This window comes from Octopus sinensis, linkage group LG1 (assembly GCF_006345805.1).
Source record: "Octopus sinensis linkage group LG1, ASM634580v1, whole genome shotgun sequence".
Classification (NCBI taxonomy): domain Eukaryota; kingdom Metazoa; phylum Mollusca; class Cephalopoda; order Octopoda; family Octopodidae; genus Octopus; species Octopus sinensis.
This window is the reverse complement of record NC_042997.1, coordinates 62619290-62646361: the sequence shown is the minus strand read 5'-3', so window position 1 is coordinate 62646361 and position 27072 is coordinate 62619290. Positions and strand designations below refer to the sequence as shown.

At 36.7% G+C, this 27072-nt stretch overlaps 1 protein-coding gene across 5 annotated transcripts in view; it reads right to left on the bottom strand.

Moving 5' to 3' along the window:
- LOC115213305 (pre-mRNA-processing factor 40 homolog A) overlaps window positions 1–26755 on the bottom strand; it is a 102556-nt gene extending 75801 nt beyond the window's left edge. Inside the window, exons 1-6 of one of the 5 annotated variants that reach the window (XR_003881792.2) lie at window positions 26410–26755; window positions 12300–12356; window positions 7038–7161; window positions 4379–4525; window positions 1795–1916; window positions 126–236 (exon numbers count right to left, since the gene is read on the bottom strand). Coding sequence is in view for 4 of the 5 variants with exons in the window: in XM_036501639.1 (XP_036357532.1) it covers window positions 126–236; window positions 1795–1916; window positions 4379–4525; window positions 7038–7161; window positions 12300–12356; window positions 26410–26415 (567 nt within the window). In the remaining variant the exon portion in view is untranslated. Of the gene's footprint in view, window positions 1–125; window positions 237–1794; window positions 1917–4378; window positions 4526–7037; window positions 7162–12299; window positions 12357–26409 lie in introns of those variants that run through there. The other 4 variants (XM_036501639.1, XM_029782242.2, XM_029782249.2 and 1 more) reach the window with 4 other exon arrangements.
- Window positions 26756–27072: the final 317 nt, after the last annotated feature.

Sequence of the window (27072 nt, the reverse complement as noted above, 5' to 3'; positions counted from 1 at the left end):
TCCTTATATTAAGCATACTACACATGTAAGTTAAAGCTGTGAGAAAATAATACACACCAAAAGGTGCACACAGATATACAGTAATTCTAAACTGACAAATCAGAAACACTTCAGAAAGAACTCACTTCAGCAGGAGTTTTCAATTCATCTGGTTTTTCCCAGCTGGACTGTTTTGTTACACTGTTATAATAGTATGTTCTACCATCAGGAGCTTTGTGTTCAGTCCAAACAGTTTTCTGGAAAATAGGGAGAACATTTATAAGTTAACTATGACAGAAGATTTATGCAGTTCATTAAGTTCAAGCTGTGGTAAATTCCAGTTGAAGAAATTCTGTGACACTGTTTCAATTCAGTTGAGCTATTTCACTTTAGTCTCCATTCAACTAGCTCATAATTCATAACCAACAAAAGGATGAGCTCTGCCAGGTTAATACTTTTGACAGGGTAGAAGTTTTAAGCAGTAACACATTAAAGGTTAATGAAAAGTTTTTTTCTTTTTATTTGCTTTCTTGCAACCATCATTGTCATGTCCAAAGCAAAGAATACAATAGTTTACCTAAATATACCTACTTAAAAGAAGAAAAAAAAACTATCACAATTAAGTAATTAACAGTATAAAGAGTATAGTAACAGGATACTTGCTGTAACAATTCAGATGCAAGTATCTAACACTTGCAAAGCTATTTATCCTAACATTAGTATAAGAAAATAGATAGTCCCACCCATGCTAGCATGGAAGGCAGATGTTAAATGATAATATGACAATGATGATATAATATCCAATCTCTTGAGACTACCACCAGTTTCTGTAACACAAAACAACTCGTTTGAAATGCTCTTATTTAAAAAGCTATTGCAATAATTTCATTTAACAATTTTTTGGTAGTTTATTTTCCAAATACTACTTAATAACAAAAATGTAATTTTGCTAAATCCCTCATAATTTTCAATTACTTTAAAAATTCAATGAAATACATAGGCAGAATAAAGCAATTAATTAGCAAAGTCATTATAACAAAAAATAGATTGTTTGTAGCATTAGTTCCAGCTCTCTCTGCTTTGAAATCACACGAAAGTCAACTTTTTCTTTCATTGTTTCAAGATCAATAAGATGCATACAAGACAAGTACTGAGTTGTTTCTTCTCGCCTTTTCTGGATGAAATCAGTTCAGTCAGACTTCAAAAGGGATGGGCTCTGCCAGGTTTTAATAATGTCCAAGATATGCCATTTGTTACAAAGGTACACTTAACAAATTCCACCAAGAGTTAAGGGTATATGATTACAGGCATGGCATTTCATTAGGAACATGTTCACAAAATGGTTAAAAATATACTGGCAGAATAAAGATGCAAACACTGCTACTTGCCTTTTCATTTATAATAAGTACATGAAGCAGAAAAGTAACTGAAATATTAGTAGGCCATACTAGATCACTAAAACTTAAATTTTAGGTCTCTATGTTTAGAGTTCAAATCCTAAAAGAGATTAGTTTCCTTTTTTGCTGAGCAGACATATGATCAAGTGTTCCAGCCATAACCAATATGGCTTTTATTTAGATATTGTACATTCAATGTTTCCTGTCCTTTTAAAAAAGAGGTAAGGTACGAGCTGAAGGAGCAATAAGCGCTGCTTTGAAACAGTAGAGCAACTACATAGAGACCTCTTGATTATTAATTTAAGTTCAAATTTGAGATTTGTGCCAACATATATCTTTATCATTATTATATTTATACAAAAACATTGTAACAGGAGAAACAAAATGCTTGTGAAGCAATAACAAAACTATCACTGACCTTTTCAGCAGGTTTACACTCTATAGAAGTGGTTGAGGAAGCTGCAATGGAAGATGGTTGCTGGGTGGTTTGTGTCTGACCAACAGATCCAGGTAAAGCACCAGGAAGAGAGACAGGAGTGCCTGAAATTCAATGTTAAACACAAAATTACAATGTTTTCTTATATTACAATCAAAGACAGAAAGACATGGGACAAGGTGGTGACGTATGATCTTCACATGTTGAGTCTCATGGAGGCAATGATAAGTGAGAAAGACCTTTGGCAATTAGCTGTGCTTGAGAGGACACACCAAGCTAAGTGAAACTGTAGTTGTGGCCAATAAAAGATACCGGTGCCGATGACACATTAAAAGGAACCTACTACACTCCGTGGAGTGCTTGGCATTAGGAAGGGTGTCCAGCCAGATACCAAGCCAAAACAGACAGGAGCCTGGTGCAGCTTTCTGGCTTATCCGTTCCAAGCAAACTGCCTAACCCATGCCAGCATGGAAAAATAGATGCTAAATGTGGATGATGATGACGATAAAATATCACGTTATTCATATACAATATCATTCAACATCATCAATTAATCCTTTAGCATTTAAACCAGCCATAACAAGTCCAAATATTCTAGCTCTGATGTTCAAACTTGCTAGATTTGGCCTCTTACACCAACCCTACAATGTCATTCTAAAAATAAACAATGACATCACTGAAATCAGCATAGCTGTGTGGCAAGAAGCTTGCTTACCAACCACACGGTTCCAGGTTCAGTCCCACTATGTGGCACCTTGGGCGTGTGTCTTCTACTATAGCCTCAAACTGACCAAAGCCTGTGAGTGGATTAGATAGGCAGAAACTGAAAGAAGCCGATTGTGTGTGTGTCAAAAATAGACAGGGGCTACAAAAATTAGTACAGTTTGAAATTGTGACAAACAAGAAAATACATTAGTACAAAAAGATTCTTTAATAAAAAGAAAGAAAGAAAAAAGCAGATCAGGAAAGTGATATGATACATTGGGAAGTTAAATAGTTTGGATTCATAGTGTATAAAATATATCAACACCAGCCTGAATTGTTTTTGTAAAAAGTGTTATGAGATTCCAATATGATTTTTCCACATAAACTAACCATGTAATCCCTCTCTCTCTTTCGGAGAGGCACAAGCACCTACACGCACATATACACACACAGCAGTAACTTCCACCTACCGAATTCAATCACAAAGCTCCGGTCAGCTCGGGGCTATAGTGAAAGACACCTTGAAATTTGGTGGGAGAGTATTCGTCAATCACCTCAACTACCAGTGCTCAAGGATGAAAGGCAAAGTCAACCACAGCAGAATTTGTACTAAGAATGTTAGGCCAGAAGAAATGCTACTAAGTATTTTGTCCAACATACTAACGGTATATAGTGGTCAATGTTTTTTATAAAAACACCATACTGCATGAGGCTTTTCAACATTAGCTCCCACAATATGAACCTGATGGCTCAACAACATAGGAAAATTGGCCTACATATAGTTACACCAGCCTACTCAGTTTTAGTGTCTTGAAATAAAAATTTCAATAGAACAACATATATGTACTATTCCTATCTCTCATGAGAAGATCCTGTGATACTAGTATACAGACAGATTGCCAGCAACTACATAAGAAGCCTAACATCCTTTTTCCTCAATAAACTTACAATAGTATCTTAATAACTGACATATGAATACTGAAAATCTATAATGTTGAGTGAAAGATTTGGTTGTTGAATTTAATGACAGTATGGTAATTAAGAAATTAATTCATCATCATCCTAGTCACAAATGATGCAAATGAAATTATACAATTGCTTCTGTATAAACAACGATAGATTATCTTATAAGGAAAAAGGCATCCAGTACACTCTGTAAAGAAGTTGACATTAGGAACGGCACCAGTTGTAGAATCATACCTAAGCAGACATTGGAGCTCAATGCTGCACTTTGGTTCATCAGTTCATGTTGAATCCCATGCCAGCAGGGAAACAGAAGAGCTGGGCCTAGAATATAGCTTAACTAGTAAGCAAATTGTCCAAGTTGTTACGCCACAGTGGTATTTGGCCAAATTCTCTATGCTCCAAAATCAAATCCTGCAGCAATCAGCTTCATCTTTTCAGTATCAATAAGAATAATAACCAATCTAAGGCAGTGGATTAGCAGACTTGTTATCGAATCAGGCAAGATACCTTGAGTATCTGTTCTGCTTCCTTGCATTCCAACAGTGACACCCACAACAGCACTGCTGCCAAGCTGGATCAGCCCAACCTAGTGGCCATTCCCTATGATAAACATCAATAGCATGAAGCGGGGAGACTTGCATGTATAGACAGCTATCAATCTTCCTTCAAAAGATTTTTATCAGGATTGCATATACATGCACTGATACACAGCCAACATTGACCAGCAAAGCCCTCAGTAAATAAAAAAAGCAACATAAGAATGTAAATGTTCTTAGAGCTTTCTGATATAGCATCGTAAATATCTGTATATTTAAAATTCAAGATTCTTTGAGAAGAAAGGAAACTTTTGAAGCACCTCACAAACCTTAAGGAAGAGTAAACAATGAATGATTACCTGACATACCTGTTGTGGGTGGAAAGCCTGGAGGTGGGATAGGTAATCCAGGAGGTGGTATTCCAGGGCGTGGTGGTACCCCAGGTCGTGTTGGTACAGCTCCAGAACTAGAACGGGGAGGAACAAAAGGTGGTACAGGTGTATAAGCTGGAAAAAAAATATTAAGATGGAAAAAAAAATGAACAAAGTTTCAATAAAATAGTTTCATTGGCTTGTGGTTTGTTTGACTTAATTAGCCAAACAAATCACAAAAATTCAAGAGCTAACATTGAATCAAAAGCAAGACTGAAAACCTGAAACAGGAGAAAGCTGTATGTCATCATGGATATGATGGATGTATATTAACAGAACAATCTTTATTTTTTATATGTAGATTATTTTACTTAAGCTAACTCAGCTGAGACCAAATGAGAAAAATTTACACATTCAAACAGCAAGAAATATCAGCCAAATCTCCGTCTGTTGTCTTGAACAGTGGGCACATTGAATAATATAATCCAAAGACAGGAGGTTATAACTCAGAAATCTTTCATCTTATATCTGCTTAACCAGGGCTGACTTAAGAATAAATTACTAAAACAACAGCAACATAAAAATGTAGGCAATCTAAGTTAAGGGAAAATAATGCATTTTTCTAAAGAGGTAGGAACAAAACTTTTTTCTTTTTTTTTTATGTAACAAGGTTCTAGCAAGCAAAGACTGATATGATGGTAGAATAGTACAACAGACAAAGCTAAAAAAGAAAACTCAGAAAGGATTAAAAAGGAACAAAAAATGGAAAAAGTAAGAAGCAAAGAATGGTATCAGGTAGACAAAAAAGCTAAAAATATGTATATCAAACAGAGAAAAAGCTGAATGTTAGAGATTTAACAATGTTCTTTGTTAGGAGCTATTTCAAATTGAGGGGCAGTATGTCTGTGTTCATCAGGGCACCACTAATAAAGAATAATTGCAGAGCACTCACTCTCACCAAGAGACGAGAGGCATGGAAATGACAAAAACAAATATTAAGAGAATAAGTGATAAAAACAGGAATTACATGAAATAGATCCAACAAAGGAACCAGCTCTTAAGGGGGTTATTAAAGACATGAAGGTAAGGAAAGCAATAGGCCATCAGAGATAGTCAACAAGATCCTGAAATATTCAGTGAAGTAGGACACATGCTGACTAATAACAGTGAAATAAGGTGGTGCAATAACAGCTGGAGCAGCATACTGTCAACTGCTCCAAGGCCAAAAAAGATGCTTTACCAAGAGAAATTAAACTTATGGAGCAGGTCATGAAATTCATCAGGGAATTCTCTTAGAAGAGATGCAGGACTGATGCTCTCTTCTTAAAGAAACTATTAGGTCATTGCTAAACAAGACTTTCCATGGACAAATCGTCATGAACTCTAGAGATGTAGCTTAGAGAACTAAAATGTGGACTAAAAACTATTCCTTGACAGGCACTTAATCACAAGCTTAATTTGTCACTGAGCTTGCCAATTCTCATTCTGCTAAGAGCATCTTTGTACAAGGCTTGCACAGCAACTACATGCTATTCACTTTTCTCTGGGTTTTTTTAGAGCAACCACCAAAATAGTGAATATAGTTTCTTAAAAACTGTCCCCAAATCAAAAAAGTGCTAGATATAGTTAGGGCAAGAATTTGTGTAAATGCCTCTCAAAGATAGCATCAGTGCTTCCACATCCAACTACAATCCTAAACTGCATCTCATCTCAGAATTTCTCTGCCACTTTCATGGTTTAGTCCATCAGCTTAATTTCTCTGAAGTAACATCTTTACAGAGAATCTCTTGTGCTCTTGTAGCAACTAACAATGATGCTGCTATGTCATTCATTGCATCACATGATTGACTATACTACTAGCCAGTCACATGTTATACTTCAGGAAATATTTCTTCTTAGCAACTTGATAGCTAAACAATGATTAGAAAAGCATTGTGGAGGAATCTCATACAGGATGACAGACAAAAGATTTCATAGATGCACAAAAGTAATACGCAGTAAGAACACCCAAGATATGAAATCCTTCAGCAGCTCGCTCAAGATACTTAGAAGACCTATTCAGCAGTGCAGCTGGGTGTTGCAAAAGCATAGTAGCCAGAGTAAGGACAAGGTAGTAAGTTCATGGAGCTATTATCCTTTGGTAATAATGCGTTTCATTTCCCAACATTTGTGTACAGAATACAAAACTGCATGGTTTTATATTCTAAATGTGGAGGAAGTGCAATGGTTGGAAAAGAAATAAATGGAGCATGTTCTACTGGATATATATATACTGACAGAATGCAAGTGAGAGAAGAGAAAAACTAGGTATTAAAGGTATCAGCAGTAGTATGCTAATACAAAGAATACACTGGTATGGATATGTGATGTACATGAAGGAGTTGGTGAAAATGTGTCAAATAATGTAAATAGAAGTCGCTTGCAAAAGAAGATGCTGTATAAGGCAACAAATTAGCAGCGAACTTATAACATAGGAGAGACTGGTTTAGCTCTCTCCCTTCAAATCACACTGAAACAAACAAATCTGTCCATCTTATGCCAGCAAATACACAAACATTGATGAAATTATCATTTGATTGCCAGTTTACCCTTAGTCCCTGTATCCCTTTCTATTATACATGAAACCAAAAGCAATAAAATATCTTACCTGGTGGTATTCCAGGTGGCATAACTGGAGGAGGTTTGATCATATCTGGACTTGGTCCTGGACCACCTGCAACCATTGTGGGTATAAAACCAGGTGGTGCTGGGCCTGGAGGAACAGGCCCAATCTAGAAAAGCAAAAAATATAGAGATTAGACATATAGCAAAGTATGAAAAACAAAGACAGCAAACACAAGAGTAACAAGAGAATGAAGTCTCGGTTCAATTACTTCGAATATTGATTTTTTTGTGTGTCCTATTTCTAATTTTTGCAGACAATATCACTTTTATACTTTATTTGATATGTGAGTAAGAACTCATGTATGGAAACCTCGTGACATAATTAGACTGTTGAAAAAAATCAATAATAGGGCCCTTCCAACGGATCCTCCTATCTACTACATATTACTAATATTTTATTTAAAAACTCATACCACCTGCAGAGTTTAGCAAAGCGATCAGCTGACTAATTCTGCATTTCACTGCTCACAGTTTTGAACTGATTAACATTATTATTGTACTTCCATAATTTGTATATTAAACATTAAAGACTTCGTACATACATTTCTATACATATATACTTTTTTGAATGCCCATTACTCCGATAATTCTGCATTTTTACAGTTACACTTTTACCATGACAGTACATAAATTTTTTATTCCAAAACGTATTTGTAGTGGCTTAATGCAAGCATAGCATGGATTCGATCCTCGATTGCCAAATTTCACTTAACACTTCAACATTGTAAAAATAAACAATCACATCATCAAAATCTCAAAGCTACAAAATAATGCATGTTTAACCCTTTTGTTACCAACCCGGCTGAAACCGGCTCTGGCTCCGAGTACAAATGTCTTGTTTCCATAAGTTTTGAATTAAAATCTTCCACCAAACCTTAGTCACAATTTATGTTCCTAGCACTAGCTTAATAATAACCAAGTTATTTTACTAAATTCTTTGTTGCATTTAAAATAATTGAAAGAAACACAGAGCATCTCAAAATAAATACAGTAATGAAAGGGTTAAATCAAAACAATGTGATTAAATAAGCATGACATTTGAGAGCAAAATCTGAATGCTAAAGGATTAAATTATTTATGTCTGTTTTTCTACCCTGCTAGGATAGATAAAACTTCTGTGGCAACATTTTTATGTGATGTCAACTCCTACTTGCTTTCCAAATAAGGTGATGATAATTCAAACTGAGTTGCAGTATGCATAAAACATAAAAACACATCACTACTTGAGCAGTGGCCAAGTCAAATACAAAATATACCGATACAAACACAAAAAAAACACTACATGTTTCTATACACCATATCATCCTTCTCTCATCATTCCCATCTAATGCATCGTTCATTATTACTTTGCCATTATTCAACCCCTTCTGTACTGTCAGTCAACTTCTATTTACCACTGAACACTACCTAATCCTAAAATCATCACCTACTCTTCCCTCCAACCTACTCTTATCACCCTTCAATACTTGTATTTATTATATTCACCCTCTAATCCATTCCCCATATCTAACCATCTCACACTTTCACCAAATGTTCCTGTAACCTCTACTCACCCACATTCCCTTTTCTTGTTCCCACTTATCTTCAATCACCATTTTTGTACTTTGTACCCAACACCTTATCACCATTACTTTTATCTCTCCAGATCCACAATTACTCCCAACCTCTCTTCTATAATGCAAGTTGCTATGCAGAACCTCTATAGCAAGAAAACTGTTCTATTCTGGCCACTTCTCTCATACTTTAACTTCTCATTCTCCTAGCATAAACTTGCCTCTCTATTGTAGCCCTATTTAAAGGAAATCTTTGTCTTGCAAGCAACACACTGATCTCACTTGTACCACAAAGATAGCACACAACTGTGTAAAATGATTGGTATAAGGAAGGATATCCAGCCATAGAAACCATGCCAAAGCAGACACCAGAACACAATACACCTCTTGGACCCTTTCAAATTGTCCAATTCATGCCAGCACAGAACATGGGCATTAAAAGACGATGATAATGATTTCAATTCGCCAAAATCCACTCAGCATTTACCAACCTAAAGTTATTGTAGAGGACAATCACTCAAGAGACCACACAGTGCAGTTAAATCCAAAAACTACAAGTTTGCAAAACTTTTTAGTCTTTAATTACATTTTTGCACAGTTTAATTTTGTTGTCAATGTTGCTATTCTTATGTAACCCCTACATTTGATGACATTTGATAATAGGATGTAATATTGTGAGATGTCAAGGAATCACATGGGTGTTCGTTATTGTTGCTGATATGGTGGCAGTAGTGACAATTATGAATTAATAACGACAGTATTATATGACAATGAATAGACTAGTGATCATCATCATTTAGCATGGAAAAAAGATGTTAAATGATGATGATGATGATGATGAGTATTAGCAGAGGCTTCTAATTTAAGCACAAGGCCAACAATTTTGAGGGGATGGGGAGGGGCTTAGTCAATACAATCAACCTCAGAACTTGATTAGCATTTTATTTTATTGATCCTGGTGTGATGTAAGATAACATTGAGCAACAGAATTTGTACTCATTTTGCCAGTGGCACGTGAAAAGCACCATCCGAATGTGGCCAATGCCAATACCTACTGACTGGCCCCTGTGACAGTGGCACATAAAAAGCACTATCCGAACGTGATCAATGTCAGGCCCACCCAACTGGCTCCTGTACCGGTGGCACGTAAAAAGCACCCACTACACTCTCGGAGTGGTTAGCGCTAGGAAAGGCAACCAGCTGTAGAAATATTGCCTGATCAGATTGGAGCCTGGTGCAGTCGCTGGCTCTCCATACATCAGTCAAACAGTTCAACTCATGCCAGCATGGAATAATGGACATTAAAGAATGATGATGATGATTACCAGGTGTATACTGCTTTTAGAAAAGATATACAGCATTCCTGCTTGTCATTAAAATAAGCACTCGGAGAACACAGACCTCCACCAAGCAACCCATATACACACATGCTGAAAATTGTCCAATTTCCCAAACCAACACTAGCAAAAACATAACCTCCTTGACGGGGTTTAAAAAAATAACACAGCCACTTTCCTCCTTTATGTGTGTCTGGCATGATGTTGAAGAGAGATGGGCAATGTTGATGGAATATTTTCCACATCATACAGATGATATAGAGCGCACAGTTGTGGTAGAGGGAGCAAAGCCTGGCTTTTTGAGTCAATCCCAATAGTCAAGGTTTGTCACCTCATCCTCTGCAGACCTCCACCAAGCAGTTCATTTTAAGATAGATACGCGAGTAAAATTACTAATAGAGAAACGAAAATAAACTTTGGAAGCAGCAACACCACCATAGGTTAGGTGGAGACTATGATCATGTTTTCAAGGGAGATAATCAAAGAATGTAACATTGTAATACTTCATGTAAAGTGAATATAACAAATAAAAAATCCTTCGAAAATCCATAAAAATTCCCGGAGCACTACCAAAATTTCATCATCTATTCCTTGTGTCATTACCAACTTTTCACGCAAGTTTCTTCGAATACCGGTTCACAACTTTTTTAGTTATTAGACAGACAGACAGACAAACCAACGCCGATGAAAATATAACCTCCTTCTTTGGTGGAGGTAATGATGATGATAATGTGTTAATCATCATCATTTAGTGTCCACTTTTCCATGTTTGCAAGAATCAGATGGAATTGGTTGAGGTAGATGCTTTTCTGGTTGCCAACCCCTAACTGTTCCAAGCAAAGAAATATTTCCATCATGGTTAGGCATATTTTTTTGTGACTAAAAACAAACGTTGCTTGTATGATAGTGATGCTCATTTACAATCAGGACAAGGGTACAAAAACATTTATATACACACACTAATATGATGAACTTTTATAGCCTTGGGTCAACCAAGGTTTTGGTTGACCCAGGGCTATAATAGAAGAGACTTGTCCAAGATGCCACGCAACAGCACTGAACAGCTATAAAAAGTTAGATAGAGATAATGCAGGAGGGCTTTGATAGCCCTGTATTACTGCAAGCGAAGGCCAAGTGATTAGCATATTCAGATCACAATCATAAGGTCATGAGTGCAACACCTAGTAGTGTGCTATGACCTTGAGCAGCACACTTTATTTCAAGTTGATCCAGTCAACCGAGCTGCAAAAATGAGCTGTATTTGCATTTCAAAGAGCCAGTCTTGTCACATTTTGTATCACATGAAATTTCTCTGAAAACTACATTTAAGGTATGCAGGGTCATGGAGTGCTCAATCATTTGCATGTTAATTTCACGAACAGCTGTTCCATTGATCGGATCAACAGGAACGCTTATTGTCATAACAAATGGAGTGACAGTAATACTGCAAAACCCAAATGAAGTGCCATTGAAAAGTTTCAGCAAAGCAGCAAAATTGTATGAGCAAAACCACCGAAGTTCTTTTTACAATGGTAATTAATGGTGTCTCCCATGCTATGACATGTATGCATATATCTGTGTCTGTATGTTTACACATGTTAATGGGTGGTGTCAAGTTGTGTTCCTTATGTGAAAGTATAACTTAGTAATAAAGACTGTACCTGATTAAAACAAGTACTGAAGAGAAAGTGGTGCTCCAGTTCAATTATATTAAAAAAAGAACAGTCATCACTTAAAAACCAAACGATGTTTGGTGGCTTTTGGTAATTGCTTTAAGTGCCAACATAGATGTGAGTGTACATAAACACCTCTCAGTAAAAGAGTTTAACAAAATAATACACACCAAATTTGCAAATAAGTATTACTGCACTAGTTACAATTACCAGATTGCAAAAATATTTTGTCACAAGGATTTACATATAAAACTTAATGGATTCCAAGAATAGCAGCTCTAATTCTTGGACCACTCCCTTCAATGTGATATTTACACCCACACCAAATGACAGTCAATCCCAATATGGTTATTCATTCTCTAAATATTTTCTACACCAACAAGTGTACATTCTCACAATGGTCAAGGCTATGCTTTACCAAAGAAGTTAAATTAGGATAGAAACACATGTACAGTTGTTTCCCATAGTTACCAAAAGTTAAATTGTACCTAGTTCTTCACTAGTTTTCCCTCCAAGCATTTCATCCATTGCAGCATGTCTGGAGACAAACCACAATAGACAAAATGCTTGGAGGGAAAAAGAATTGTAGCAAATATAGCTTAGATACATAACTGACCACATAGATAGAGAGTACATATAACTACTACAGCAAAAAAAAAATTTTTTTAAAAAGATTACTTACCCCAAACGGTGCTCGCATTAATGGATTAGCCTGAGGTTGTGAAGTTGGATTCGTACCCTAGCAACAAAAAGAAATTCCTAGATTAATGGCACATACATTCTAGTGAACACATCACATTACCAAAACACCTTTAGAGATCAATTATATACAGTAGCTGATGAACAAAGCTTCCAAAACTGGAACCTTCAACTAATAACAGATTTTTCAATTTTGAGGAATATGTAACCAAGTAGTCAGTTAGTATAGACAACTTAGATAGCCTAAAGTTTTCAGTTTTATCCCATAGAGTAGGTGGGTTGCTTTTCAAAGCTCTGGCATCAATATATGTTAGAATACTATACCTTTAAGGAAATCAATGCTAGTCTAAATTACTATACATTACAAAATTACTAAATAATACTGGATCAGCTACATGAACCTCCACCAAAATCATGTTGGGCCTAAATCAAGCAGATGAGTTTAAAATCCAGTACAGATAAATAATTATAATTGAACTAGCAGAAATACCCAGTGTTGCCCAGGTTAAAGAGAATAATGAAATTTAAAAACGCCATCTAGATTATGCAGGTCTCAACTGCTAGTAGCTGACATACCAACTTTCTACATTAATAATTTTCAAACCCATGGAACATAGATGTTAAGTGAAATGTTAAAAGAAAGTTTTCAACTCATGTATGTAAAGAAAATATATGTAATTCAAAAACATGTTTTGTGCAGCTTATTTCATAACGAAAAAACAGGTACAGATTATAAACAATGAAAGGCTGATTTTGGTGATTCATTTGACAGAAGTAGTAGAGAGCCAATCCAATGATAAATCTGATCTTGGATCTTGAAAGTTGGCATGAATCCTGGCACAGTTAAATCTCTTGTGACTCTAAATGATGTCATCTGTAGTGCAGCGTTGTATTGTCTAATTTTGTTTTGGAAGTGCTTGGAATCTTGGTCAGTTGATGACAACAGTTTCTTCAATGGCTCTGTAGGTTGGGGAATTGCAGGGAGTTTAAGCTTTCCACCACTGCAGCACAGTGCAGGTGTCTCTCCAGACCACTTCCTTGCTTTACAATGTATGCACTCAGTTATCATTGCACCAATGGAAACTCTAACATCATCTGTATGAGAACTGCTGGATCATAATTGAGAGCTGCTTCATAGAAGTTGCTTCTCTGAGCTGTTGCAACTGTGCTTGCTTCGTTCTGCAGTGGAGATTCTATTCCATGTCAGTCATGCATACCTCTATTCATTACTTCGAGATGCTCTGGCTTTTGTAGTGCACAGTCTGTTCTTTTCTTGGTGTGCTTCCCTTTCTGCAGCTGTCTCTCTTTCCCTGGACAGAGACATTCATTTGGCTGACCTTGACATCATAGACAATTTGACACTTTCCTTCTAGGTATGGTTAAATATGTATACAGAAATACACAGGTGCAGAAGATAGTAAACAATGAAAATAACTGGGTAACGGAAATTATATTTCTTAATATGAAAGCAGAAAGTAAATAAGAAATTTTTACAGAAAATAATGAATAGTACAAGTTGAAGTGAAATTTGTTAGTGAACCAAAGAGCCAGTATTGATGGAACCAGAAAAAAGCTGTTATCAGCAGGAAAAACACAAAACTGTTGCAAAGATAAATAAGAAATTTATAGGCAAATTTAAGAAGGTGTATGGATTAAAGTGAAATTTATGGAGTTACTTCCATCAGTAACTCTCCATTGGAGATTTGCTGTGCTTGAGAAGAGCCAGCAAGCCAAGTGACACCATAACCGTGGCCTATGCAGCATAATCAGTCCATTTAAGAGCAGCCTTCAATCATTAGGCAATAAAATGCACTTGCGAAGACCTGTTGAGGCAAGTGAAATCAAAATCGCTGATGTGGCCAATGACAGTACCGGCTGATTGGCACTCGTGTTAGTGGAATGTTAAAAGCACCATCCGAATGTGATCATTGTCAGGGCTGCAGACTGGCACCCATACCGGTGACATGTAAAAAAGCACAATTCAAGAGTGATCATTGCCAATGCCGCCTTCCTGGCACGGGAAAAGCAACATTCGAGCGTAGTCGTTGCCAATGCCGCTGGACTGGCTACCTTGCATGTGGCATGTGAAAACACCTTTGAGCATGGTTGTTGGCATTAGGAACATTGCCAGATCAGATCGGAACCTGGTGCAGCCTTCCAGCACACCAGTCCTCACTCATACCATCCAACCCATGCCAGTGTGGAGAGCGGACATTAAACGACGGCGATGATGAAATATATGTACATATCTATATATACATATATATACATACCGTCCAACCCGTGCTAGCGCGGAAAACGGACGTTAAACGATGATGATGATGATGATGACATATACACATATATATACATACACACATATATACATTATATATATATATATATATATACACACATTATATGTATATACACAGACATGCAGGAAGTAAATACACACCTTTAATTTTCAAAATTTTTTATTTAATACGCAAAGCGAACAATTAAAATGTAATCGATAGGTAGGACTACACACTCTAGTATTTAGTTGACATTCTCTTTGCAGTTTTTAATTCAGAAACTTTTTTTGGCACTGAACTGATGAGCTTTGTGATTGTATCATGGGGATTTTCTGCCCACTTTTCATGCAAAAATCGAAACACTTCATCTTTAGATTTAGGTTTCTGTTGAGTTTTTGTATAGTTCTAAGATTTTCCCTCTTCTTTCCAGGCGCTGTTGGCACACTGAAAGGTAGGTCTAGTGAGATTGTAGAGATGCTTGAAAGGAGATGGGTTGATGTATGCTGCATACAAGAGGTGAGGAGCTTCAGCTAGGGTCCTCATAGGCAAGGCACATAAATATAAAGTCTTCTGACAAGGTAACATGGATGGTGTAGGGGTGTTGGCATACTCTTTGCGGAGAAATGGGTAGATAAGGTCATAGAGGTTGTCAGGGTATGCAATAGAGTGCTTAAGCTCAGGCTAGTCCTGCAGAACAGCTACAATTTTCTCCGCCTACGCCCCACATGCATTATCATGTTGGAAAACAACATCTTTCCTGTTGGCCAATTCTGGATGTTTCTCTTGAATTGCTGCTTTTAACTCATCCAATTGTGTGCAGTATTTCTCAGAATTGTCTGGTTACTTGGGAGAAGCTCATAGTACAGAATTCCTTTCCAATCTCACCAGACACAAAGTAAGACTTTTTTATGGTGAAGACCCGCTTTTGGGATGGCTAAGGATGGCTCATGTTGCTTACTCCAGGATCGCTTTCTCTGAACATTTCGGTAGATAATCCATTTCTCATCACCTGTCACAATTTCCTTTAAAAAAGGCGCGTTTTATAAAGCGAATCACAGATGGAAATGCAATCCAAAAAGTTCTTCTCACTCAACTCATGTGGTAGCCAACCATCGTAGCAATTTGTGTACCCAAGCCTTACCAGGTGCTCATGAACGACGGATTTTGATAGGTTGAGGCTTTCTGCCAATTCTTGGGTTGTGCAATGTGGGTTATTCTTAATTAATGACTTGATTTGATCATCATCTGTAGTGGATGGTCTGCCTGATTACTCTTTATCAATAAGGCTACAATCTCCATTTCGGAACCTTGCGAACCACTTCCGTACAGTTCTTTCGGATAAAGAAACATCACCGTAAACTGTGCATATTTCTTTGGTTGCTTGGGAGGCATTTTTCCCTTTACAAGAAAAGCATAAAGTGCCGAAAATGAACTTTCTTATCTTCCATTTTAAAAGGTTACAGAATTAACACAGGTTATAGGAACATAAACCTTCTTCCATGAAAAGATAGCTTAAACTGTGCTCTAAATGGAGATGTAGTCAAATCCTATTTTATGGAGTCAACCATGTTCGAAAATAAGTCGAAAGGTAAGCTGCTATAATCGGCATGAACTTTCCAGACAACCCAATATATATATATATATATATATATATATACACACACACACACACACACACACTATATATATATATATATATATATATATATATATATATAAGTTCAGTAAAATTTAGATTCAGTTGAATATGGTACTTAAATTAAAGGCACCATAATTTAGTATGGTATTATCCATATAATTCAAAATGGGGTGATTACAATCAAAATAAGCAACAAGAATATCCAGAGGTAATGCAGTACAATCGTTTCCATTTAATTGAACAATGCAAATATTACATCAGTTTTAAAATGTAGAGCAATCTTCAGTTGCATAAATAAATACATAAATATATATATCATCATCATCATCGTTTAACGTCCGTTCTCCATGCTAGCATGATATATATATATACATACACACATACATCTGTATTTATATATATGGAATTTATTGCGTTTTTAAATTTTGGAATCTATTTTTAAATCATTTGGGAATCTATCTTGTTTTTTTCTCATTAATTTTAATTAATTTTTATTTATTTTCAGATCATTAAAATGGAATGTCAATTTAAGAAAAACGAACATTTTCGACACCACCTTCTTTTTGCTTTTAATCAAGGTTCTAAGGCTGCAAAAGCTGCTCACAACATTTGTGCTATGTATAGAGAGGGTGCCATAGCTGAAAGAACTGCTCGTGATTGATATGCCAAGTTCAAAAATAGAAATTTTAAAAATAGAAATGCTTTTAGTGACAACAACAAAAATCAACAAGCCACAATCTGTGCTGGTCTGCTTGCTCGTCACCACTCAACTCGTGAACACAAACAACGATTTCTTTACCAAATCATTACTGGCGACAAAAAATGGTGCCTGTACATCAATATGAAGCAGCATAAGGAATGGCTTAGCCACGGTAAACAAGTGATCCACTTGTGAAACAAGATCTTCATCCGCGTAAAACGATGATGTGCATATGGTGGGACTGGGAAGTTCCATTATGAATTGCTTGAATGGAACCGGTCAAAGTGGAACTCTATGTTCAACAGATGAAACGATTCAACACAGCTATTCAAGAGAAAAGACCTAATCGTCAGCATGGGATTCTTTTGCTGCATGACAACACCTGCCCTCATATCGCCAATATGACCAAGGAAGCCATTCAAACGTATGGCTGGGAAGTGCTGCCACACCCACCATAGTCTCTTGATTTGGCACCAACGGATTTCCACCTCTTTCAAATGCTATGCATGGAGTTTCATTCAATACTGATGCACAATTGAGAGCTTAGTTGGATTAATTTTCCGAGTCAAAATCAGGTGATTTCTAACAACAAGGTATTGAAAATCTTTTTTGAAAATCAAGGCGGCGAGCTGGCAGAAACGTTAGCACGCCGGGCGAAATGCTTAGCGGTATTTCGTCTGCGCTACGTTGTGAGTTCAAATTCCGCCGAGGTCGACTTTGCCTTTCACCGTTTCGGGGTTGATAAATTAAGTACCAGTTACGCACTGGGGTCGATGTAATCAACTTAATACCTATGTCTGTCCTTGTTTGTCCCCTCTGTGTTTAGCTCCTTGTGGGTAATAAAGAAATAGGTATTGAAAATCTTGTTGAATGTTGGGAGGAAATTGTAAACAAGGGTGAATACATTATTGATTAATTAGTTGTTATTTTTTATTAAACCTTTTAAAAAATATAAATTAAAAAACAGCGGGAACTTAGTTGCCAACCTAATATTTCACTCTCCCTGTTATAGAGATAAACCTTATACTTCAAGAAAGTAATAGCCACACTAAATTAAAACTGGAAATACAATCAATAGTTCCAAACAACTTTATCAAATAACTCAACTAGTATACCCAGTATTAATACACATACACACCAAGCAACTTTATAGTTCCAAACAACTTTATCAAACAACTCAACTAGTATACCCAGTATTAACCCTTTCGTTACTAACCCGGCCAAAAAATTTTTTGGTTCATAATACCAACCCGGCCGTGGCCAGCTGAGAGAACCTATTGTTATTTAAATGTAAATTTGAACTCAAATCTCGTTGGTACATTCGTTAAAACATGTGATTTCACTTTGTAAATAGTTGGGTATAGTATCCGACATCGCTTGACGTGATATCTCAATTCAGTGGATTTTGGGAGATTTTTTTCCACATTTTTTTCGGCATTGATTTTTCTTCAACTTTGAAAATGGATAGGAGTTTCATGTTATCAAGCATTGATTCTGAATTTAAAGCTTTTTCAATGGAAAATAGTTACAAAAGGAAATTACACTCCTGTAAAATGTTTTAAATGCTTTCTAGATACAATTACCAGTTGCATTGACAGAGTTAAATCTATAAGGATGATTCACAAAATCATATTCGAGAGAGACAATGGATTCATAAAAACTGATCTAAAATCCATTAAAACTGGAGATCCTTTCAAAGACCTTGTGCTATTGTTTTAAAAGTGACTACTAAGAAACAAACTATGTTGCTACAAATATGATATAAAGAGAACTGATGCTTAACATCTTTAACCCTTTAACATTTAAACTGGCTATATCTATCCCAAATATTCTACCTAATTTATCTTCAGACTGGCCAGATCCAGCCTCTAACAGAAACCCTGCAATGTCATTCTAAAAATAAACAATCAGAATTTCAAAATCTCAAAGCTACAAAATTAATTCAAAAGAACGTGAATAAGCATTACGTTTGACAAAGTAATCTGAATGCTAAAGGGTTAGAGGCAACACAAATAAGATCAGGCAGGACAGAACCAAAAACTGAAAAGAACAAATAGATACAGTGTATTAATATGAAAATCACTGCCTTTGGAGAGACTATGAATCGGGTAGAAATGAAATTTATATGCAATGTTTAGTTTTACAGAAATAAATGGTAAAACTTAACTGGAGAAAATGAAGCAATAATTTCTGAATTTCACAATAGAGATTCAGCTTCTGATGTAATAAAATACAAAATATAATCGTAACACCATTCCCACTTGTCCCTCTTCATCTCCTGCCACTTAACCATTTAAGATTGTGCCGCCTTATATTTTCAACATTCCAACTGAAGGCAATGACTTTCCTCATGCTATCTCATAATAATCGTAACTGTCACTCATGAGTGAGTATGATTTGAAAGCATGAAACACGTATTCACCAACTACTGGCTATGTAGTTTTAAGAAGACACAGACACCCTCTCAACCCTCCTACTTTGGATCCAATGCAACAGCAAGGATGTGATAACTGGAAAGAGAAAGGACTGCACTAGTACTCTGCTGGTAATCATTTCCAGCTGAGTAAGTTGGAGCAATGAGAAATGAAGTAGCTTTTCTAGCACTTAAACCCCAAACCATATGATCACGGGCCAAATACTTTAATCCTTCACATTACAAAAGCATTTATTAAACTTTACCCTTTAACATTTAAACCGGCCATATCCAGCCAAAATAGTCTTCTTCTTTTATGTTCAAATCAGCCTGATACAGCCTCTTACACCTACCCTACAATGTCATTCTAGAACTAAAACACATCATTGAAATCTCAAAGCTATGTGACAATGCACGATTAATTCAAGACAATGTGAATAAATAAGCATTACATGTGATAGAGTAATCTGGATGCGAAAGGGTTAAGGTCTTATTTCATATTTCATGATTCTTCATGCCTTAATGACAAGTCAGAACATATCACCATTTTAACATCCACTTTTCCATGCTTTCATTCTAACTAATTTATCTTCAGACAGAATTCACTGAAGTAGATTTTCTATGGCTGAAAAATCTTCCTGTTGCCACCCTTAATTTATTTCTAAGCAAAGTAGTATTTCCCCATGATTGGACATGTTTCCATAGAAGACTGGAAAAGGATCTACTCAAGTGACAGTAACACTTGTCTACAACAATCATGCAATGCCTTGATAAAGAGGTTATAAACATCAACATTTAACATCCATCCTCCAAACTAGTATGGAGTGAATAGTTTGACAGGATCCAGCAAGCCCAAGGATTGCATCATGCTTCAAAATCTGCTTTACAGCACATACTGAGTATTTTTTTTTTTTTTTTTTTTGTGGCACTGATAAGTGAGATTACCATGCAACTCACAAGACTAAGATCCCCTTCAAATGAGTAGAGTTATAATAAGGAGGGGTTAAAATACAAGAAAAGGGACCAGAAAAGAAAAGTTTCCCAAATGCATGACAGTGATTCTCAACCAGGGTCCTATAAGATTTTTATGGATCTACACTAGCAAAATAGTAAACTGGGAATCTACAATAGTATTTTAAGGATCCATGAAAAAATTTTGCTTTAGATGTATTTACTGCAAGAAACAGCTTAGTTTCATTCTCTAAGTTAATATGTTTCCAGACACTGAAACAGGTTCCCTCAGGTAGAGTTATTTCAAATCTATACAAGTGAATGTGTGTAATCAAAATGGGAATTTTGAAAGAAGTTTCTATAGAACCAAGTTCTTTATCACTGAATGGTTGTGGGCAGTCCACCAGAATAAAAGAATAATCAAAGGGATCCATAGGTAAAAAATGATTGAGAATCATTGCTGTAGGAGCTATACAGATACTCACATTACAGAAAAGAGGGTGGAAGTGACCAGGGCGGAGATTGAAACAGGTAAAAATAAGTTTTAAGGTGGGACCTCAAAGAACAAGATGAGTGAATGAGGGAGGGGGTAGAATAGGGAATGGGAGTGAGTATGCATTGGAAGAGAGCATGATTAGAGATGACGAATGAAGGGGTGAATATAATGAAAGAACAAGTGTTGAGGGATGTAGAAGAATAAGTGAAAATTGTAGAGATTGGTAGGATTAAGAGGTGGATGGTGTGTAAGGAATGAAAATGAACCAATATTATATATGTGAGAAAGAGAGAAATGTATGGCTCGTAGAATGCAAAGATGTGGGTGGGAGGCCAGTGTAGAGCATAGGGAGTGTAAGAAATGTATGAAGGTGGAGAAGGATATAATTTGATGGCCCAGGAGGGTGATGTATAGGAACGGTCATGTGTGGTCAAAAATCTCACCTCCCAACTTTGTGGTTTCAGAGTCAGTCTCACTGCATGGCACCTTTGATAAAATGTCTTCAACTATAACTCAAGTCAACCAAAGCCTCATGAGTGGATCTGATAGATAGAAATTTAAAGAAGCTCACCAAATATATGTGTGTGCATGTGTGTCTTTATCTTGACATTGTGATAGTTATAAACAAGTACCACTGTCATACAAATGTTGTCCATTTCCAATTTTCAGCAAAAACATGTCCAGTAATACCTTGCTTGCAAACAGATGAGGATAAGTGACAGGAAGGGCATCTGGCTGTAGAAAGAATGCCTCAATGAATCCTTTCTCACCCATGCAAGCAAGGAAAAGTGAACATTAAAATTTTATATATATATATAACGAGTACAGTGAAGAATTCCGGGTAGAGGTAGAGGTTGGGTCCACCAAGGTTCAGTCCTCAGTCCCCTCCTATTTATCATAGTCCTCCAGGCAATAACGGAGGAATTCAAGACAGGATGCCCCGGGGAGCTCCTCTATGCTGATGACCTTGCTCTAATTGCTGAGTCACTAACAGAACTGGAGGAGAAGTTTCAGGTGTGGAAGCAAGGTTTAGAATCGAAGGGCCTTAGAATCAACCTAGCCAAAACCAAAGTCCTAATAAGTAGGAAGGTAGACCAATCAAAAACGCCTTCAGGTAGATGGCCTTGCTCGATTTGTAAAAAAGGCGTAGGTAGAAACTCTATTAGGTGCACCAAGTGTAAGCTATGGACACATAAGAGGTGTAGCAATGTCAAAGGAAGGCTAACTAGGAAAATAGTTTTTATCTGTGGCAGATGCTCAGGAGCAATAAACACTGAAAATGTGCAGAGACCAACTTCTACCACGTTCCAGGGAGAAAAACTAGAAGTAGTTGATAGCTTCCACTACCTAGGTGACCAAGTCAGTAGATGGGGTGGGTGTGCTGAAAGTGTAACTGCTAGAGTAAGAATAGCCTGGGCAAAGTTTAGAGAGCTCTTACCCCTGCTGGTGACAAAAGGCCTCTCGCTCAGAGTAAAAGGCAGACTGTATGATGCATGTGTACGTACAGCCATGCTACATGGTAGTGAAACATGGGCTGTGACTGCTGAGGATATGCGTAAGCTCGCAAGAAATGAAGCCAGTATGCTCCGATGGATGTGTAATGTCAGTGTTCATAATCGACAGAGTGTAAGTACCTTGAGAGAAAAGTTGGACCTAAGAAGCATCAGTTGTGGTGTGCAAGAGAGACGTTTGCGTTGGTATGGTCATGTGACGAGAATGGCTGAAGATAGTTGTGTGCAAAAGTGCCACACCCTAGCAGTTGAGGGAACCTGTGGAAGAGGTAGACCCAGGAAAACCTGGGACGAGGTGGTGAAGCACGACCTTCGAACTTTAGGTCTCACCAAGGAAATGACTAGAGACCGAGACCTATGGAAGTATGCTGTGCGTGAGAAGACCCGGCAAGACTAGTGAGAACATAACCTGTGGCCTACATACCTTTCCTTCTTGGGACACAAAACTCCACTTGTGAAGACCCGTTGAGGCAAGTGAAAATCAAAATCAAAATCAAACCAAATCAAATCCGATATCAGAAAGCAGAACCAAAATCGAAGTCGATCAACATCAATGGAAATTGCAGCTGTGGTACCAGTGCCGGTGATAAGTAAGCGAACCATCCGATCGTGGTCGTTGCCAGCGGCATGCCGGTGGCACGTAAAAGCACCACCCGTTCGTGGCCGTTTGCCAGCTCCGTCTGGCACCTGTGCGGGTGGCACGTAAAAAGCACCCACTACACTCACGGAGTGGTTGGCGTTAGGAAGGGCATCCAGCCGTAGAAACACTGACAGATCAGACTGGGCCTGATGCAGCCTTCTGGCTTCACAGACCCCAGTTGAACCGTCCAACCCATGCTAGCATGGAGGGCAGACACTAAATGATGATGATGATATATACACACATACATACATATATAAAATTTTAATGTCTACTATATATTTATATATTGAAATCTTTGGAAATCTGCTGTGCTTGAGAAGACCCGGCAAGCCAAGTGAGCCCATAACCTCGTGGCCTATGCATACCTTTCCTTCATTGGACACTAAACTCTGCTTGCGAAGACCAGTTGAGGCAAGTGAAATCGAAATCAAATTCGATCACTGGCATCCGTACTAGTGGAGTGCTAAGAGCACCATCTTAGCATGATCATTGCCAGAGCAACTAACTGGCTTCTGTGCTGGTGGCACGTAAAAAGCACCATTTGAGCGTAGTCGTTGCCAGTACCGCCTGACTGGCCCTCGTGCAGGTGGCACGTAAAAGCACCCACTACACTCTTGGAGTGGTTGGCGTTAGGAAGGGCATCTAGCTGTAGAAACTCTGCCAGATCAGATTGGAGCCTGGTGCAGCCATCAGGTTCGCCAGTCAAATCGTCCAACCCATGCTAGCATGGAAAGCGGACGTTAAACGATGATGATGAAACAGTTTTGACTCTTGGGAAGAAAAACTAAAAAATGAAGATTTGCAGAGCAGAATTGCTCTTATTAAACTGTATTTGAAGTGCACAAAACACAGGAGAAATTCTTGCTTCACTATCATCAATACCACAAAAAGCAACTTTCACAAAAGAATAAGAATGACACTACAAAATCCTGGAGGATTTTAATACAAATTATCTTAATGTTCCTGATTACTAAGATTCCCTACATTTAGATTTCAAGAGTAATGTAAACGCATGTTTCCCACAAGCGTTTGAAGCTGACAAAAATTTGAAGGGAAAAAAAAAAGACTTCTTATGCATGAAGCTCAATAAATATAAACAGCATCCATGTGGTTGCACGAACGTCTAAAGGAAGCAGATGAATCCCGCTCGAAACTTAAACTCTTCAATCTTGAAAGGGAAGGTTATGCATTGGATAATGCAGTCCTAAATTTACAATGATATACAATGCCAGAGGAAGCAGGATAGTTACCGGTGTACTGTTCGTTTAGAACTGACCAGCGGTTAAACAACACTGCCCACAATCCAACTAGGGCACCTCTACGTTGTCATTCGGCCTGTTACGCTACAAAAGGCAAACAAACGTCCTTTAAATCTAACCCTACCAGAGTGGACAATGCACCTTGATACTCAAAAGAACAGTTGTGTTCACAGCTGAAACATCTTTCCACCATAGGTCCGTGCCATCAGGGCTGACATAAAACAAACCATGAACTCGGCCATTCTTAAAAGTTATATTAAGTTGTTTACTGGAAATAGAACCTCATGAAAACGAAACGAATTGTTAGGGTCTGCTTTCATAATGGAAAGTGACACTGAACGAAAATATTGGCGTGGGTGCGTATTTGTGACATGACACGGGAAAAGAGTGGGGCAACCCAAAAGATCTATAGCAGCAGAAAAAAATAAGTTGCAGAACACTTAAACCCGTACTAAAATTAGCGGGCGTTAAACCGATATCTACAACCAGCATGGTTACAGAAATTAGGTTAAAACCAATAGATATACATCAAAAATAATAAACCTGCAATGAAAACAAAAAAAAAAAAAAAGGAACTGACTTAGCTTCAAATTATGAGAGGAACGGGTTTGAAATGTTTCCAGTGGACAATAAAATTTTTTTTTTTTAATTCTCAATAATCTGTTGTCATTGATTGCTTATATTTTAGAAGTTGTCTATATATAAAAAAAAATTGCTAAATGGAAATTCTAACTTATTAATTAATGTTACTACTGATTGAAACATTTATTGTCCTGAATGAAATTTGAAAATAGACAAAAAGAGAAAGAGCGAAGATTGATCAGCAGTGCAGTTTACGGCACAACCGAACAGAGAAATGTCATTGAGCTAACTGGACAATTAATTCGAATGGGTGTATGAAAATACTTTGTTAAACTTAATGATCAAACAAAAAAAATCATACATGTTCAAATAATATTTTATAAATATACATATATGAATACAATCATCAAGATAAGCACTTTTCAAATTGCTTTTTTCGGTTTTGTGTTAGTGTTTCTATTGAGTGTTTTTTTCATTTTTGGTAAGGGGGGGATTAACCGGCTTATCTTGTATTCGTGATTTCTAGATTATTACATTTAGATTTCTCTTTATTTTAGATATACAGCCCGCCTATTCGAAAATGGTTATGAAGTCTGGCTCAAAATCTATTTTCAAAAAAACACTTAGGAGACACGTGCTACATTGTACAAGATCGGAGAAAACATGACACAATTGTTGTATAAATTCGTGACAGCAGTACATACTGACACAAACGCACTATATATATAGACATACATTCATACATATTTAAAAGCGAAATGTACGAATAACTCTATTTGTTTTATTTTTTTTTAATTGTCTAAAATGAAACAAATCTGCTATTTGTACAAAGTCTCCCATATATATATATTGAACAGTGTATTCAACACCTGCGATAAGAAACGACTTTACCCAGGAAAAATACACCGGTCGGTATAAAGACGGCATATTATCACCGATTTCCGACAAGCTTCAACTACAACATTTTTTTCAGAGTTTTCTTCAATTTTGAACATCTAATGGCCTAAGTATATATGTAGGATATATAAACAATGTAAAATATTTAAAGCTTATTATTTATTATTAATATAGCAAGAACCACAAGAAATATAATTTTTTTTTTCGTGGGTGTCTATGTTAATAGAAATATATATTAAAAAAGACAAATAGTTAATCGATGAAATATGTAAATGTTTTTGTTTTTTTGTCTGCTTCTCAAAGTAATAAAACATTTGGATTCAACGACATTGAGAAAGAAATAGAGAAACGTCCATAATAGTAACATAAATCTAGGAAGACAAAAGCGCTAATACAGTTTCTTCCAAGTAAAGCCTGCTTTCATAATCTAAACGAACATTGACGCCAAGAGAGAGAGGACGAAGGAGGGAGAGACGGAAACACCGGGTGTTATAAGGATCAAACAAACAAGCAAAAACATAGCCACATTTCTCGCGAGTGATATTAATAACTTGCATTGTTTAACGCTTAGAAAAGGGGGTTTTAAAACAATACAACAATACATCATTGCGTAAGAGAAATTCAAACATTCATAATGGTTCGATATTATATATATATTTATATATATCTATGATAGATAGATATATATAAATGACTACAAAAAAGGAAGTAACTAGTATAACTTACCGCCATTATGGGGACGACTACAAATCTAGCGCCAGCTAGTGAATCAGGGGTAGACAACCGTTACACCGGATATGATAAGAACTCTTCTTACATTTCCAAACACACAGAATGAAATTCATTAATTCTTTTTTTTTTTTTTTTTTGAAATTCGTTGTGTATTTTACGTAATTGTTTGGTTTATATTTTAAAGATAGTTAAAGATTTCTCTCTGTGTAGATGGCTGTATGTCGTTTATTATTTACTTTTTCTATTAAAAAAAATATGTATTATAAAGAGAGAGTTATAATGCCCAATGTCATAAAAGCGTTAGTCCAACGAATTAGCTTCAAATGAGCTTTAAAACGAGTTGCCGCCTTGACTTCCCGGAAGTTTACGTCTCGGTGTACGGTGTTCACAGCAGAAAATATGCAGTGTTAAGAACGACTCGGGTATTAAAAATGGGTAAAAATACCTGCGTCAATACTTCGAAATAATTAGTTAGGCTTTCAATCGTTCTCAGTTCGGTGAAGCAATTAACAAGATATAGCGCTTTCTTTTGTAAAATTGGTTCATCCATTACTTCCACTTGACAGCATATTCAAAAACAAAGCAAGTTTTGTGAGAATATGAAAAGAATATATGTTAATTATGATATAACATATAGTAGATACAAGGATAGGTAAA